Source organism: Epinephelus lanceolatus, chromosome 8, assembly GCF_041903045.1.
Source record: "Epinephelus lanceolatus isolate andai-2023 chromosome 8, ASM4190304v1, whole genome shotgun sequence".
Taxonomy (NCBI): domain Eukaryota; kingdom Metazoa; phylum Chordata; class Actinopteri; order Perciformes; family Serranidae; genus Epinephelus; species Epinephelus lanceolatus.
This window is the reverse complement of record NC_135741.1, coordinates 46,320,969-46,339,493: the sequence shown is the minus strand read 5'-3', so window position 1 is coordinate 46,339,493 and position 18,525 is coordinate 46,320,969. Positions and strand designations below refer to the sequence as shown.

Genomic DNA, 18,525 nt, shown 5'->3' with positions numbered 1-18,525 from the left:
TCTCCTGATATCCAATTTCCTCCTTGCTCCTCGCTGCACCAAATGCCAACTGCTCTCCCTTTTGGGTCACCTCAACTTCACCATGCGCACCATTCCCCAGGGGTGGGCGTTCATCTCTCACCCGTTGTCGATCGCTTCTTCCGTGCCATCTCTTCTGGCCTTCATTTTCCTGGATGGTTCAAGTCGTGCCGAGCTCCGCCTTTGGCTCCACCTGCTTGCAAATTGGAATGGGATCACCTTCTTTTATGATGATCACCTGACCCATCCACAGGACATCCATCTCTTCACCGATACTGCTCCCTCAACCGGTTTTGGGGGCTTCTATAATGGAAAGTGGTTTGCAGCAAAATGGCCCCTGGAGGTCTCCAACGAATGCCAGATCGCTTCCTCAGCTCTATTCGAAATTTACCCCATCATAGCTGCTGCCGTTCTGTGGGGCCATGAATGGTCTCGCAAGTCCCTCCTCATACATTCAGACAACCTCACCGTCATCGACATCATAAACAAAGGTCGTTGTAACTCTCCATCTATCGTGCCGTTCATGCGCCGCACGAATCTTAGAAGCCATGTTTCTGCTTGCTTTCTTCGGTTTCCTCCGATGCTCAGAATTCACCTCCTCGACCATCCACTTTGACCCATGCCACCATGCCTGCATTTCATATTCGTCCCAATTCTCCAACGACGCCATGGTCTTCTACATCAAGCAAAGTAAAACCAACCTATCCGGTCATCCTACACCAGTCTTCTACTTCAACGTACCATCACCGCTGAATTCATTTAAGACCCTGGCTAGTTATTTGTCATTCCGAAACTCTCAAAGCGCTTCATCCACAGATCCACTTTTTGTCTCGGAAGTTGGACAAGTCGTCACTTGATTCTTGTTCCAACACCACGTACTCTCCTTATCCGGTGTTTGCCCTTTGCAGTACTCAGGTCATTCATTCAGGATCGGAGCTGCCACTTCAGCCTCCCGCAATGGCGTCCCAGAACACCTCATTAAAATCATGGGTCGTTGGTCTTCTCAAACATATCATTGTTACATCCGTTCAGACCTCAAAGATCTCAGATCGGCTCAAACCCTTCTTAATAAGTAACTGGAGGTTTTTGGGGGTCCATCATTGCCCGGGCGCTGTGGCGGATTCTCTAAGCCTCCCCACAACGCTTCACCGGCCGAAGAATGATGCTTCGCAGTTTTGTTTTGTTTCGTTTCATTTGTTTCTCAATAAATCATTCTACGCATTACTTTGATGGTGTGGTCCTTGCTAGTGAATTGGAGCTTTCCTAGTGAGTTTCAGGAGCAGGACCACACCCCAAATACACCTCTTCCATTCCCTATAAATGCCAACCTAACCTGCTCTTCCCTTTCGCTCCCGTCTTCTGTGCCCCCTCCCACCCACCCCATTCTTTCTCCCTGTTCTCCTCTCCTCCCTCTCCTTTCTCTCCTTCCTAGGGTCCTGAGGGGGTCCGTCGTTGCCCGGGCACTGCGGCGGATTCTCTAAGCCTCCCCACAACGCTTCACCAGCCAAAGAACGATGCTTGGCAGTTTTGTTTTGTTTTGTTTTGTTTTGTTTGTTTCTCAATAAATCATTCTACGCTTTACTTTGATGGTGTGGTCCTTGCCAGTGAATCTAAGTTATTTTCTAAGGGGAGAATTTTTACACATACTTGCACACTTTAAACAAAATTATTTCAAGTTTCAGTTGTAGTAATAAAATGTTTATCCAACCAACAATAACTCTTCTGTTTTCATTCCTTTAGGGTCATTCCGACTTATATAAATTCCGTGATATCATGATACAGTGAAACTGTGATATTTTCTGAGGCGATTATCATACCATGAAAATCCTATACCGTTGCAACCTTAGTCTGTACCACTGTAGTAGTATTTTGTATATGGGACTTTTACTTGTAATGGAGTATTTTTACATAGTTGTACTGGTATTTTTTATTTACTTTGTAATATTCATTGTTTTTGGAGTCTTTCATCAACATCTATACACACTAAGACAGTGGTCTCCCTAAACTGGAAATCACAGCATCAATACAAGCTGTTCCATTGAGAGTGAGACACTGATGAACTCACTGTCCTTTCATTTGGGGTGTTTCAACCAGAAAATCTGACTGATGTATTGGGGTCTCCAACTGTCAGTGTCAGATGTTCATATTTTTGGGTAAAGGCACTGTGGTTCCCTAACATTGTAACAAAAACATTTGTATAATAGCTCTATGTTATACACACTGTTCCTAGTGTCTTGGTTTGTTCCACTCACCCCCTGTGATGGGTAGATGGTCCAGCCCAGTTCTGCTGTTGCTGTTGTTGAATCCATTAGTACTTCTGCAGGACACAAAATAAAGAGGTCAAAGTTGGAAAAAATACTCAATCTTATATCCAGAGAAAAGAAGTGTTTCACAGAACACCCAAGTCAATCATTTTACCTACTGCTGTCATTTTTTAAATTTGAGTCACTGTAATGTTTCTGCTATATAGGTCGGGATGTGTAGACAGTTAAATCATTCCACAACCACAAACCATGGATTACCTGAACTATCCTGAAACATGGATAATTATAAAGCATCAGCCAACAATGTAAGAAGACATAAAGAAGGACATTTTTTTCTGCTTTAAGGTGGTGGTAATTTGAAGTTTGTGGTGTTGCAGCAAAAAACAAAAGCACAAATTTTTCGCACGTTTCATTCACCATCTGGGCTAAGCCCCGGATGTCCTACAATTCTAAATCCGCCTCTGTTTTAAATATGTTGCAGTATGCTGAGTATTGCAATAAAATATATTGCGATATATAGCTAAATTTTCAAAACTTAAATTATATCCCTAACTTTGTCAACATCTGTTTTATCTAATAAGATAAAGTTGTCAGTCTGTTCATCTCACTTCAGCCATTTTTTGCAGCAGCAAAACGTATCTAGTGGACTGAAAAAGCAACTGATTATATTATTCTAGTACCTCCCTAAAGTCTAATTTGTATTGGTGGTATTATAATAATAATATAATAATTTATATGATAAAAAAAAAAATCGATACTACTGTGTGACGATATAATATTGCCACACTAAAATGTTGCGATCCTGTGCTGTATGGATTTTTTCCCCTACACCTACTGTCTTTATAATTAAAGTCTCAAATAAGAGGTGATGATTTAGTAAAATCACTCGGTGTTGCCTCTCTGCACCTGCATAGTGTCTGAATAAGGTTTATGTTTTCACATCTTAACCATAGCTGTGTTTAAACAGAACTCAAAACTGTGCAAAAAAAAAATACTCCCTTCGTTGATTTCAATTCTTTATTGGCAATGCATGCTAACGCAGAGGGGTGGATTTTGTGCCCCTGCTCCCACATTTGTTTGCTATGATTGAATAAATAATGTTAGCGCTCCGACCAATCACAGTGGCATACATAAATATATGACCCATATAACTCTCTCGGCCAGTTTTTAGCCAAGAGAGAGAGCAGGAGGAATTTACTGAAACATGATGCTTTCAATTTCATGTGTCTAGCTAGCAAAGGACAGAAATCAGAAGTGTAGCATTTAAGGCTATGTTGGGATTCACTGGACCACAGATGATTTGTCATTTGTACAGATTTAAATTGGACATGTGAGGGCTTCTCCTCTGGGTCTTGCCTAGCCTTGTGTTTTTATTCACTCTGAATTTTGTCTGAATTCTGGTTCCAGTCTAGAGAGCGGATGCGGAATTCACCAATTTCACCAAAGTAAAAGTGTTCACCAAAGTAAAACTTTAAATTCTGGCGCACCATCGATTTGGGGTGATGAGGGGTGTAAGAAAATCGATTAACTTAATGGCTTGGGGCTTTTCTTGTAAATTACATTCTTTAAATTAAAAGTTTCACTGCATTTTTATAAGCTTGGTGCTTTTATTTTGACAGAAAGGCACATCCATCGAATTCCGGATCCTGTCTCACTCGCCCTGGTTCTGGTTCCTTAACAGAACAGCCACTAATGGCCCCAGACTAGGTCTTGCCATCTGAAATGCTGGCTGAGACCGCATGTTCTTTGTTCATCAAACAAAGGAAAGTCATTTGGTATTTGTCTCCACAGGATGCCTCATTGTCACATCTGAGTCCGGCCCATGGACTTAGTTTTCAAACTTGATTGGGCACTACACTACTGTCAGAGTGACATCATAATAATAATAATAATAATAATAATAATAAAAATAATAAATTTTATTTGTAATGCACTTTATATTTAACGAAAAATCTCAAAGTGCTACAACAGCAAGAAAAGAAAAAAAGTTAAAACAAGAGTTAAAAGCAGTTATCAAAGTAACACGAGCAAAAATTACAGATTAAAAGATTTTTTAAAAAGGTACGTTTTAAGGCCCTTTTTAAAACAATCAATTGACTGTGGAACCCTCAGGTGTTCTGGGAGGGTGTTCCACAGTCGAGGAGCAGAGGGGCAGAAGGCTCGATCTCCCAGTGTGCGGCTCTTAGTCCTTGGGGGGAGAAGTCTGTGGCTGTTGGTGGAGCAGAGTAAGCGTGCTGAGGTCTGGGGGGTGAGGAGTTCTTTGAGGTACTGGGGGGTGTTGCCATGGATGCACTGGAATGTGAGGAGGGAGACTTTGTAGTCGATCCGAGCGGAGATGGGTAGCCAGTGTAGTGAGTGAAGAATGGGTGTGATGTGCTCATATTTACGTACTCTCAGCAGGATTCTAGCGGCGCTGTTTCGAATGTGTTGTAATTTCTGTATGCTCTTGCTGGGAATCCCGCTGAGAAGTGCGTTACAGTAGTCGACATGTGTCTCTGTGAGCCACCTTATTTTTTTTTTTTTTTTTTTTTTTTTTAGTTTTTATTTACTTTATTAATCCCCCTGAGGGGAAATTCAATGTTTTCACTCTTGCTTGTCAATTACACACAGGTCCGAAAGACACACACATGCACAAACAGGACCTATACATGCACAAAGTGGAGAGAGATGTGAGAGGAGGTGTTAGGGAGATGCTTCTACTCTCCATCCATCTCTTTCTCCTGAACCTCTGACATGCTCTCTTTCCTCTAAAGGTGGCTCTTGCTCCTAAACCTCTGAACTCTTTTTTTTTTTCTCCTGGACTTCAAGGTAGGACATAAGCAGAAGGACCCGCTGTACCCTAACTCTGTTCTCTTACCCCTGCATGCTCACAGCAGGAGCTGCAGCTTTGCTCTGAATGTGGCCTGCTCCCAGCAGACACAGAACTTGAGGACCAGAGAAGTTAATGTGCCAAACAGGAGGTTTGCAGCTAACTTTTCAACAACAAGGAGAACCAAGTTGAGTTAGCACTAGACTTCTAACTCTGCAAGGATACCTAGCTACCAGTCTCCTTGGATCTTTACCTTTGAAACAAGGACACAGTAAAGACTGCATCTGGAACCACAGTTCTTTCCAGCCTTCCAGCCTAAGAAGAGCAGCAGCAGCTCAAATCTTCCCTCCAATCAAGGAATGGTAGTGTAACCACTAGCATTATTACAGGTGAATAGGTTAAGCAAGACTGTTTAACTTTGTCGATTGTGATCTAATGCTGTTCATTGAGTTATTATTGAGAATGTTGTAGTCGGGTTGTTGGTTAGTTGGCTTCACCAAAGCTAAGTGACTTAAGTTTGCTAATGCTTTACACAGTCTTGCATGCAACTGACATCCTCTGTACTAACCCAGACCCTTTTGCAGCACATATCGCATACACATATTCTCACTCAAATTGGCTTTTAACATAGCTACACCCAATGAGGAAACTCAGAATTCTCGCTTCTCCTTTGTCTTTGTCCTGACTGACCACAAGGTCAGGCAAACCTCCCCCGATCTGAAACCATCTTTGATTTGGCCGTCTTGTAGTTTCTGGTTGTCAGCCATTTTCAGCGTAGACCAGACGGGGTGTGTTTCACACACACACACACACACACACACACACACACACACACACACACACACACACACACACACGCACACACACGCACAACACAAATACATACCCATGCTTGTATATAATGACTAGTTAGAATTTGTGTGTTTTGTTTGCTTTGCCTTCTTGTTAATAAATACTTTTTGAACTGTGCCTGCTGTCTGAAATAACTATCTGTAATCCAGCCGAATCTACTCAGTCACGCATATATAACACCTGCTCTCAAAAACAAAATGGCTGCTAATGCGTCTCCTCTCTTCAATCTTTTGACTTTTACTGCCAGGAGAAAAATATTTTGCTCTTTTCGACAAAGGATGTGGCTCTAACAAAAAAGTCCAGGAACAATCTTATAACTCAGTGTGTTTCCAATGAATATATCTTTTTTATGCTTCACTCCTCAGTAGATGCTATTCATGAAGTTTGGGAGCTTTACTTAAAGGGGATACATATAGGATTCATACTTCGCAGCCAGTAGGTGTCGCACTCACACTCGACCGCTCTCGCTCCACTCTTCAATTCTACAGGTTGCCACGTAACCAAATCAAAATATTGACGTATTTTGGGCTCGTAAAAATTTCTAAAACAATTATTTCTCTACTGTAATTATTTTTTTCAGGAAAATATAGACTTTAATTCTATACCTTTCTAGACGTTCTGTGGATGTATTATTTTTGAAAAAATATTAGTTTTGATGAAACAGCTATACATATGACTTTTAAAGTATATTAGACCTACACTGTCATCCTCCATATTACAAGGGTTACCTTAATCAGCTCAGTCAGACTCTGTACATTTCAAGTCAGTCTTCCTGTAACCTTGCTATTTAGCTATATAGCCTATTTTAGCCTACTTTGTTGTAGGAGGTGATGAAGGTTGGGGATGGATACAATGCCCAATATTTTTATTCTTGCTATTCTTACTTTAGTTACTCATCTTATCTGTCATGTCATGTCCGAGCTGCTTTGGACAGTGTCGTATATAAAAAATGTGATAAATATATTCTTAGTATTCACAGTGGGGCAGTGGCAGTTTTCTTAGTGAGACATCCCTGATTAAATAACGGTAAAAAAATGCCCACATGACACCTTTACTGGCACTCCTGATTATTCTGTTTGATTGGTCAGCACTGTAATTGTAATTTCATTTTCTTTGTGTACTCTTTGTGTTTGCAAATACTTCAGATGTCTAGACCTCTTAACCTCCCACCCAGATACAAAATCCTGCAGGATACACCAGGTGTGAAACACACCCTAGAGGGTTGGGGCCAATACTTGCAGCAGACAAAAGAGTGTAAAAACACTGGGTAGGGGCACCGCTCCCTGCCGCAGACAGAAGGGTGTGAAACACATCTTAAGAAGCGGTCCTCAGGTATAAATGTTTAAGCTTTCCCATGCTCGGGGTCTTTCTTCATTCTGACCACTCGTGTGCTGATTGACCTTTCTTTGCAAAGAAAATAAAAAACTTGTCGGCCGGCAGAAGTCTCTATTTCATTACTCACCAGCAGCAGAGAATTTCCACAACAGCTGGTAGGAGACTCTCTGGGCTCTCTGGGCTAAACTGTTCCACAGAAAAAGTTTGAAACAGGAGTCAGTGGTCAGGGGGAAAAGTGGGATTGATAACCCAGGGCCCCAGTGGGGGCCCATGAAAAGCCTGGTGTGGGAAGTTTGGTTTCATTTGCAATTTTTATTTACTAAGTAATTAGTGCCTTAACCAAATTAAAACTGACTCAGAAAAACCTTCAGAATGGTGGGCAGCATATCAACTTATATTCAGCAGAAGAATATTTGCATTTTTACAAATGTCTCTTCAACAAATTTGGCAAAACAGACCCTTTTTTTTAACTAAAGCCAGTTTCAAAGTTACACATAAGGACAATTATCACACCTTACAATAGAACACTTACAATATAGAACAACCAAAGTATCTGTGTTTTTGAATTGAGTGACCTCCACAAAGATTATAACTTGATATTATTACTGTCAGCCTTGTACGGGTTTTCAGAGTCAGACTGAAATGTGCGCATCCACTGTTGCATCCAAGTGGCCCATTTTTCCGGCTGCTCGCTTCCTGTTAGTATCAGCAACAATTAATGAGGAGCTGGGAGGAAGCTGCGAGCCAGGTGTCAGAGCTGCCGCTAAACCGGAATAAAGAGGCCATGAGCACTGACCCACAACCGATTCCTACAGACTCAACCAAGAAGGAACAGTAGGGAAAGGGGATACTGAAGATGTGAGTGTGTGTCTGTCTGTGCCACAGCACTAATACAGCGTGTGGTCTTACACTTTCCTCAGTCATTTACAAGGAACTATTTATATGAATTAATTCTGTTATTACAGAGAACAAAATTATTAACTTGGGTTAATTTTTATGAAAACCCGTTTTGGTTCTTTTGATCCTTGGACCCTTACAGACTAAAGGAATAAAAATAATATAACAGGAATGGACACATATTAGGAATTTAAGACCAATTAGGAAGAGATTCACCACTTTTTTTTGGTCTCTCTTGTTCAGTGTTGGGCGAGCTACTTGGGAAATGCAGTGAGCCAAGCCACCAGTTACTCTACATAAAGAAAAGTGTCACTACCTTGTCTGTCCCCAGAGAAATGTAGCAAGCTAAGCTACAACAAAATGTTAAAAGTAGCTGCTTTTCGCAAAACTACTTTTAATATTTTTTACTTTTATTTTATGTTAAATCAGCATTTTCTCAGTGAGAAGAAAAACTGTTTGCCAAACAAATAGGCAGTCAAAAAATGTTCAGTTGAACTGTTCATTATATACATATTTTTTGAAGACTCATCACTAGGCCTTCCTACTTAATGCATTTTTTGTCTTGGCCTCTTTCAGTAGGCTATCTGGCTCCGATAGTAATTCAAAACCAGAATTCCCATAAATATTTTTCAGTCGATAAAACCATCATAAATAAAAGACAGTAATATCAACAATAAAAATAACAGACCTAAATAAAAACTTTTCTTTGGGACAAACCATGATTATGTCCTGCAAATAACACATGACATCAGCTTGTCTCTCTCTCTCCTGTCTTCCGTCTTAATACTGTTCTCTGTCTCTCCAACTCCTTTCTTGGCTCTTTTTGTGTCTCCAGTGTCTACATTCAATGGGCAAGACGTGAGAGACGTGTCAAGAAGTGCAACGTAGCCAATCGGAGGCAGAGGAGGGCAAGCCTTGCCAAGAAAAGCCAATAGCGAATAGTATGTGATGTCATACTGAAGGGCTTCCCTCGTCTGCATGCCTCGGTGTGGTGCTGGCGGCAGTCGCATTACTTATCCTCAGTTTCATTATCCTTACTTTTATCCAGACCTCCACAAAAAAAGTCTGCTGCACTTCAGAGCATTTTCTAGGAAAAAGAGCTTGTAACTTTTGTGGAAGCTACCGCACTACTCGATCAATAATCAGCTTTGCTACTGGAAAGCTATTTGACTCAGCAAGTATGATGTAACCACCACACTACTGAGAAATGTAGTTAAGTTAGTAACTTTGCTACTTGTAGTGATGCTGCTGCCCATCACTGCTTCCATTTACCATACCTGTAAATCTGAATGAATTATACTCTGGTGCTCATGGTTTCAGTGAAATGAACTGAATGATTGACTTGTGGAGAATCTAGAAGAGCTAATGATGTGTAGGATCTCGATATCGACAGAAGTTCACTTAACATTATATTTGTATGCACAATCTATGCAGCTAACATTAGGTCAAGTGAGTAGCCGACAACTCTGTTGGGTTTAAGAAGTTGTATATCCAAAGAATTCCTATGACAATGAACTGCCTATGGCTGGGTTCTGACTATACAACATTTTTGTCTGTTCTGACAGTCACTACGTCAGATTAGATGACTATGAAGTCATTAAATCTTGCAATGACTTGACCGACACACATGACAGACAACACATTGGTACACAACCAATCATCGCTGTCATCTTTCACAGCGTGCATGATGTAATCGTATTATTCTTGTCCTATTTTTATTATTATTACTATTATTTTTCTTTCAGTCACTATGGCTGTTCTTATCCCAGCCAAAGTGTTGTAATAATGTGAAAAGAACCACCAGATGGCAGGAGCTACATTTGAAGTACCGCATGAAACTGTGCAGGTCACTGAATCCTCCACAACAAGTTCCTGCAAATATTTCACAATACAAGCCTTTTTTAAATAATAAGACAGGGTCTCTCCACCAAAACAACAAGGGGCATTTCAATTGAAACGTTTACAGGAAGCGTTGAGATTCAAATTAAGGCGTGATGCATTAACTTTAACGGGGCTAATGGGAGCGGATTAAAAGTAAAAATATCATGTTGCTCTGTATCTGCTGAGGGAAAAAGAAATAAAGGCCTTTTCTCTTTTTTACTCTGTGTGGTAACATCCCTAAAAGAAATATCAAAAAGGCTGGGGGGTTGTTGCTGTACAGTTTAGCAGACTGCTTTGTGTTCTGGGACATCGGAAGGTATCCCAAACATGGCATTGGTTGTTGTCCTCTATGACACACTACATGAGATAAAACAGCCAATTAACACTCATGACACTCATTATCATTCACGATCCAAGCCAACAATGTAGATTGGTGGCGTCGGGCTATAATTGGGCTGATACTGTGTAGTCAGAACCCAGCATTATGACTGCTGATACCAAGCCCTAATGATCATGTTGCTCTGTATCTGCTGAATAAATAGGCAACAGTTTGCTGGCACAAAGAGTGGTCAAATAAAAAAAGGATACTTTTTTAATTCAAGCATAAGGCAAAGAATAGCAAAACTGGATATCATGCAGCAGAGACTTCAGCTAACAATAAGGAGAGTTAAAGGGACAGTTCATCCCCAAATCAAAAATATTTTTGATTTTAACTCCTACCTGTGGTGCTATTTATCAGTCTAGATAGTTTTGGTGTGAGTTGCCGAGTGTAGGAGATTAGAGATGTCTGCCTTCTCTCCAATATAATGGACCTAGATGACAATCAGCTTGTGGTGCCAAAAAAATAAAAAACAAACATTTGAAAAACTCAGTAGCCCAACTCGGTTACTCAAGATGACCACAGACCTCGCTGTGAGCAGTATCATGTAGGTACTATTTTATTTCTACTGAACTACACCCACCAACCATATCACCGCACAAAAAGAAGCATGCTCATGAATGAGAGGCTTGCACTTGTCACAATGGGAGATGTAAACATTAATGGCGTCCTTTCCATCTGAGCTGTAACGTAAGCTATCTCAGTGGTGCTAGTTGAGCTTGCAGTAGATGCACATTCCCTGGGAGCGTATCTATGTTTCCAGGGTTCTATGTTTCCCACTTAACCCTGCAAAAAAGGTTCTATGTTCCCCGCTTACACAAAAAAGGTTCTATGTTTCCCGGGTTCTATGTTGTCCGCTCAACCAAGCGGGAAACATAGAACCCTTTTTGTATAAGCAGGGAACATAGAACCTTTCTTGCAGGGTTAAGTGGGAAACATAGAACCCGGGAAACATAGAACCCTGGAAACATAGGGATGACCCCCATTCCCTTCTGGGGGTTGATACAGTTGGCAGGTGTAGTTCAGTAGAGAAAAACCATTCCTATATGAAACTCCTCACAACAAGGTCTGTGGATTATCTTGAGTAACCAAGTAATGATTTCTGGAAAGAAACATTTCTGTTGAGTTTTACAAATGTTTTTGTTTGTTCGTTTGTTGTGGGTTTTTTGGTGCTTTGAGAAGCACAAGCCGAGTGCCATCTCGTTCCATTACACTGAAGAGAAGGCAGATATCGCTGCAGCCATTACCTCCACCACTCAGGAACTTGCACCAAAATTAACCAAACCAAAACAATCTAGACTGATACATAGCACTACAGGTTAGAGGAAATATAGGTTTTTCTGATTTTGGGGTGAATCATCCCTTTAAGTTCTCTGACCATTGAGCCCCAGGTCCTCTCACAGTTTTCCACAACATTGAAATGGACTGCACTTGTGTAGCATTTTTCTATAGTCCTTTGACCACAGTGCTTAAACCCTACACGTCACAGTCACCCATTCACACACTGGTGGCCAAGGCTACCATACAGGGTGCCACCTGCTACTCAGTAACCATTCACATGCACTCCACTCACACACTGATGGAACAGCCATCAGGAGCAATTTAGGGTTCAGTATCTTGCCCTAGGACTCTTTGGCATGCGGTTGGGGGAGCCGGGCATCAGCTGCCAATCTTCTGATTGGTGGACAACCCGCTCTACCTCTGAGCCACAGCTGCCCCAGGTGTATTGCATGGAAGTCTCTCAAGATGTATCCTTGATACTAGTGTATTAGGAATATACTATATAGAATACTATGAAAACTGAGGTTCGATACCCTACAAATTTCAGTATTTCCATAGAGGCTTATTGATATTGTCTGCTACTGTGGTAATATTGTTCAAATAGCCTTTCATAGATACAATCTTTATATAGTGTACATAGTTGTAATATATGTAATATTTGTAGTAAGATACAGTATATGAATTATTATTGCAATATTCCAGTGTGTGGGTAATGACTATTTTTTTAAGATTTATATTGGCAGAAATATCTATAATTCAATACCTGCTGATTGAAACTAAGTGCAGACACTGCTGTGACATTTTTTGCACAAAAATGCATACTTCCCCTGTTTCCTGTAAACTGGTTCCATCCAACAAAAGGTCACTTGCCTGTATGCTGATGAATTTTGCAGCAAACATGAAATCTGTCATGATCAGAGAGAGAGAGAGGAGCTTAATAGACACAAGTTAACATATTTGTTAATAATGAAGAGCTGTGCTGCAGTTGTGCATTGAAAATGCAGGGGGCTGGCATTGGCTGGAGCTGCTAATGGGTGCTGGAGCAAGGAAATGGGGACAGCATGGGCTGCCGTGGGCGGGGGTGCATTAGTATATGTTGCCCTCCTTTCGTGACTAGACATTCGTCATGGCAGCTCCTCAGTCTCTGCGGTTTGATCACACCTGACTTAACACAATATGCTGCTGGACATTTCATTGACATGAGGGAACTGCTGAATAGCAACACAAATTACATCCTGTTCAAGGAACTCAAAGCATAAATACTTAATGAATCATTTTTATGATGGATTTGCTGTATTGCAGTAAAGTTGGGTGTGATGCTTGTTATCATCAGACACTGTAGAGCTCACTCTACCTCTTTTTCTGTCCAATAATGGCTCCTTCCCCTTCCCACTGGCTCCATCTTATATATATATATCTATATCTATCTATCTATCTATATATATATATATATATATATATGTGTGTGTGTGTGTGTGTGTGTATATATGTATAGAAAGAGAGCTCTTGTCCTGCCTTTCTCTGCATGATTCAATGAAAAATAGGGCAAAGAGGAGGAGAGAGTGGGCCAAGTCCAGCACACGTAATCCTTGTAGGCTGTGCCACGCTATGTATGCCATGCTGGATTAAACCCATGGGAAAACATCTGAGAAATTCACTTTGTTTTACGTCACAGCACTGCCGGCCAGCTGTCAGACACTTTCCTGTGTTATTCTGATTACTTTTCTTAATTAGGTTTTACTGAACTTAATCCTAAATGTAACTGACTTGTAATGGTAAAGTAAAGATGTTAGATATGATTCACTACCCACAATGTAGAGATCGTATTTACACACAGCCTTAATACATCAACTTTTACACAAGAGTTGATTACCTTCCAGGCAAAGTGTGCAACCACCACGTCACAGGAACCCAGGGGCCCTAAATGACCCAAGTTTACTGCCAGTTGGCTGTATGTAATTTAATTACTTAAAGAGGCAACAGATAACATCTTTTCCTTTATATATATTATTATGAAAATATTGTGGGTTGCACAGGGTAGTGGCCACAGTAAAATCAAACTATCAGCGTTTACATAGATTACTTAGTGGCTTTGCAATCTTTGTAATAAGCTTCTGCTGCTGGGGGTGAAATTTCGCAGAAAAAATATGCTTTATGGCAGGAAACGCGTCATGTATTGCAAAATTGGTCGTCAGCCAATCAGGGACTGGAGCCGATCCTTATGAGGAGTTGGGCATGAGATAGTTGAGTTACGAGCACAATAGACTCACAAGTCAGTCTTTAGATGCTTTGCTTAACTAAAGACTAATGTCTTTCTCCCTGATTTTGTGTTTAGATGGGCAGATACAATTTCAGAGTTTAAGAAACTCCCTACGTTGCAGAACCAACAGTAAATCCGCAGGATGGTCCTTCAGTGGCTTGCTTAACTCTTGTGCTTGTAAATATTGTCCGACTGCGTTAAAAGTTTTAAACAAAGTCGCTGTAAATCCTTCATCTTCATCTTCTAACCACTTCATCCTCTTGAGGGTCTCGGGGGGGCTGGAGCCTATCCCAGCTGACTGGGCGAGAGGCAGGGTTCACCCTGGACAGGTCGCCAGACTATCGCAGGGCTGACACATAGAGACAAACAACCATTCATGCTCACATTCACACCTACGGACAATTTAGAGTTATCAATTAACCTAGTCCCCAATCTGCATGTCTTTGGACTGTGGGAGGAAGCCGGAGTGCCCGGAGAGAACCCACGCTGACACTGGGAGAACATGCAAACTCCGCACAGAAGGGCTCCCAACCCTCTTGCTGTGAGGCGACAGTGCTAACCACCACACCACCGTGCCGCCCCGCTGTACGTCCTTCATTTCCACAATCTTGTGGACTGAGCACACGTTTGATAAAACGGAGTTAAATCTCTCGGCATCCATTTTCAAGCTCTCTGTGTGTTTGTTTCCTTGTGGATGAGAAAAAGGGGGAGCGCACATTTCTGGGAGGGCGTGTCCTTTTCAAAAATGCAAGAGGTGTTGCTTTGTTGCCGGCTGTTTTCTCCAGTGTGTTAAACACACTTTAGAAAGGAGTGTCCCCAGACTATCAGAAGGCGGAGATCTCTGATGGTCTGGTGGCGAGACTACAAGCACAATGGCAGATGGACAAGGTTTGGAAACAAGTGAAAAACGGCCTAGCAAAAGAAAAGGAGCTCCTCTGTGTGAGGAGGCAAAGAAGAGCAAAAAGGAGAGTGATAAAAGAAGAGGAAAAACAAGAGTAAACCTCAGTCAGGCGTTCAAGAGATGGAGGGAGCTCCGTGACCAAAGAGGCTTCAAAACCGATGTCCCGCTAGCTTTCTTTCTAATGGATCAGTAAGTAACACGGCTAAATGTTAGCTAGACCAGAGAGGACTGTACTGTACTGGCTGCGAGTTCATTCCTAGCTGGCCAGCATCGCAAATCGCCGCAACCAGGGAGCGGGTAGCGAGTGTTGGTCGGCTGACATACTCATTGCCATTCTATGGCAGCCCTCGGACAGTGATACCCCCTTCCCTTCCTTCTGTTCTCTTCTCACGGAGGCAGCTATCCACGGACATCGCCCAGCTAAGTTACGCCGGTCACTGGCCATAAATGTGAGGGCAGCCTTCGCAGCTACTGGGCATCCAGCATCTCCAACCTGGAGAAGTGGAGTAAAATCCTCTCCTCCGCTCCCGTTTGTCTGGTGAACGCCTCTCCTCTGTCAATAGACTCTGCCAGCAATTTAATAATATTGATGCCAGTTGTAACATTTGAATGTTTTAGTAGTAAGCCATGTTCTAAGCGGAATATTGTATAGTGAGCCGGTGACAGTTGAAAAATAACTGTGCGTCAGGGTTCCATTCCCCTGTCGGGAGTTATTTTTCAACTGTCGCCGGCTCACTATACATTATCCCTTATGCGTCTACTGTTGTTTGTACTGATACTGTGCATATTGTTATAATTTACTGTGAGTTGTTTGTACTGGTACTGGGCATTCTGGTATAATTATTTGCATTATTATTTGTTTTATCTTCAAATAAATCTGATAATTGTTTCTCAGTCTCTTTACTCATTTATTTAGTGTCCACACACCTTCTCATTCTACATATACATAGAGGTATACTGGTGACTTTACAGCCTACATTTTATTGATTATCTCTGATCCCCACGGTCAATTTGGTTGTTGTGACAGCGCGAGCAACATCGCTGACACTAGGTGGCGCCAAGCTAAAAAAAACGAATCCTATCTGTTGCCTCTTTAAGCATTTGTTTAAGAATTTTTACCATTCAAGAACAATATCAAATATCAGTTTATTAGCAACTCCTGTGGCCCTATGTTACAGAGGGACCCTTTGTTAAAATCTACTTTTAACTAGTGCTGCATGATTAATCTAATCACAATCGCAATCGCGATGTCAGGCTGTGCGATTACATAACCGCATAAAAGGCTGCAATTTGCGATTTAATGTAAATAAATGTTAACATGTGTGCCTGTGAAAGTGACTACCTCTCCAAAGAGACAGCTGAAAGCCGCCAGAGCCTCATAAAACAACACCCAAGCACAGTTAGGCATACATTTGTGAGTGTCACGGGGAAATCACGGACTCCATAACAAACTATATAATAACAAATTAAAAATTGAGCAATTTTGCTTGGGTTCGGCCCACTTGACATGCTGCTGTGTTATGCTATGGCGTGCTGGAATTTGTCATTTACGTGACAACGCCTGAACGCAACACAGGCTCGCTCCGCTGTGTACAGTGCCGTGCTGCACTGCTGTGCGAGCAGCGTGTTTCACTGTGCTCAGTCTGTTGATGGTCATTTACACACTGTCTGCCCATAATAATAACTATGTCAGGTCAGGTCATTGCCCCCCTAATCTAATGTAGGGGAAACACTGAATCAAGCGAGAAGACTCATGATACCATTTATGTATTATATTGTAATCGCAATCGCAAATTGCGATATTGTCCACCATAATGGCAATCGCACATTTTTATCATATCGTGCAGCACTACTTTTAACTATTTTTTGTGTATGGTATGTTGTGATCACATGGTGCATATTCTTAAATAAAGTTATATCTTACTGCCTCAAACTCAAACAGTCTAATGTAATTTTTATTGTAAAATCGCAAAACCATTAGGCTAATGAAAGACTTAAAAAAGTAACTTAAATATATATTAACTTTTCAATCAAAATAAATTAAGATCATCATCTCAAAATAATGAAAACAGCTGATTTTTGGTAAGTCTGTATGTATCAATGTCATTTAACGGCCATAATTCAATCTAAATGAAAACATGTAACTGGATTATTTTAATATTGCCTGTAACTTTAATACAGGCTGAGTTAGGCTACTTAATGTTTCCAACTGTCCAGCATCCAGTACAGACACTTGTAGGCTGTTTTTGTTTCATAATAATCATTATATGGAAAAATAATTTGTTTGAATTTCTGTCATTAAAAAATATTTCGTTTTCTCTTTTGTAGGCCTAATGGTAAAAAAGAGCAAGAGAGAGAGAGAGAGAAATTCCAACAGACTCCCTGCAATGATGCTAACTGGCATGTCATTCAACACAATGTTGCTCACCTTTTTCATTGGGACGGGTTAGGGGTAAAGTTATGGGGAGACAGGGCTGCTGCTTCTGACTCATCTGTTGTTGAGTCTGGTAAAAGAGGCAGGGACAACTGATTTAATATGAATATCTTGCTAAACATTTACCTGCACTGATTAAATGTAGGTTAAAAAGGAGTGAAATGTAGGCTAACAATAGTCTGTAGCTAGTTTATTTCACTATGGACATTAATTAAGCTAACAGGTTCATTTCTACCACTCACAGACTATAGGCTACCCACCTTTCTTGGGGAAAAACTGGCTCACATATTGACACCCTTTCTTTTGCCTCTCCTCTCTCTCCTTTCTCTCTTTCCTTTTTTGAAAACCAGATTTTCTTTTAGTACTAGCTAGTATGATCATGAATGTAGCATTCTAGCGCAACTGCTGACTGCTGCTAGGCACCGTCACCGTCACCGTCACCATCAGCGCGCTAAGGGAGGACTAAACCATTTTATGTAGATACAGGGGGTGGTCAGTCAATATGGATGTTTACTTTTTGGTCAATGGGGATATTTAACCTTTACCAAAACCAGTAAAAACAAAGAGATCATTAATTGTATTACTATATTTGAAAAAAAAAACATTCTCAATGATGATGGTTTAATAATCTTATTTTCTTTTTTTACCTATTTCTGGGGCCCCTGTCAGTCAGGGGCCCTTGGAACTTTTCCCCCTTATAAGGCGCCACTGCTCCCACCAACATGTTTAACTGTGGCAACTGTGTATTTAGGGTTCAATGAAACATGTTTCAAAAGTTCATGGGCAAACTTGAGTCTGGCTTTGGAGTTTTTGAAATCTTGCACTTTCGACCATGCTCAGCTTTGTTTCTAACAGACTTTGTCTCCTTGTGCTTTGCAATGATGCGATGTACAGCTGTTCTAGACACTGTGAAATGCTCGGAAATGGCAGTATAGCCTTCTCCTTAAGATGAGCATCCACTATCTTCTTTCTGAGTCCAAGACTGATTTCTTTACTTTTTGGCATGATGAAATTACATCTTACCAAGAATTTAAGACAAGTCCTTCTCAAACAAGTATTTAAGTGCCACTAGCCCTATTCACTGGAGTCCCTTAAGTCAAGTTCAGTGCTAATTGGTTGCTCAGGTGTGTTTTGAAAGCCAAAAATCACATGGGGGCTAATAATTTTGACCACCTCAATTTTACCTTCATGTGGTATAAAGCAAACCTGGAGTT

At 41.1% G+C, this 18,525-nt stretch overlaps 1 protein-coding gene across 6 annotated transcripts in view; it reads right to left on the bottom strand.

The window, feature by feature from the left end:
- ephb2a (eph receptor B2a) overlaps window positions 1–18,525 on the bottom strand; it is a 154,423-nt gene that overhangs the window by 112,142 nt on the left and 23,756 nt on the right. For all 6 annotated transcript variants that reach the window (XR_013491974.1, XR_013491975.1, XM_033629968.2 and 3 more), the window contains exon 2: window positions 2,271–2,335. Coding sequence is in view for 4 of the 6 variants with exons in the window: in XM_033629968.2 (XP_033485859.1) it covers window positions 2,271–2,335 (65 nt within the window). In the remaining 2 variants the exon portion in view is untranslated. The remainder of the gene's footprint in view (window positions 1–2,270; window positions 2,336–18,525) is intronic.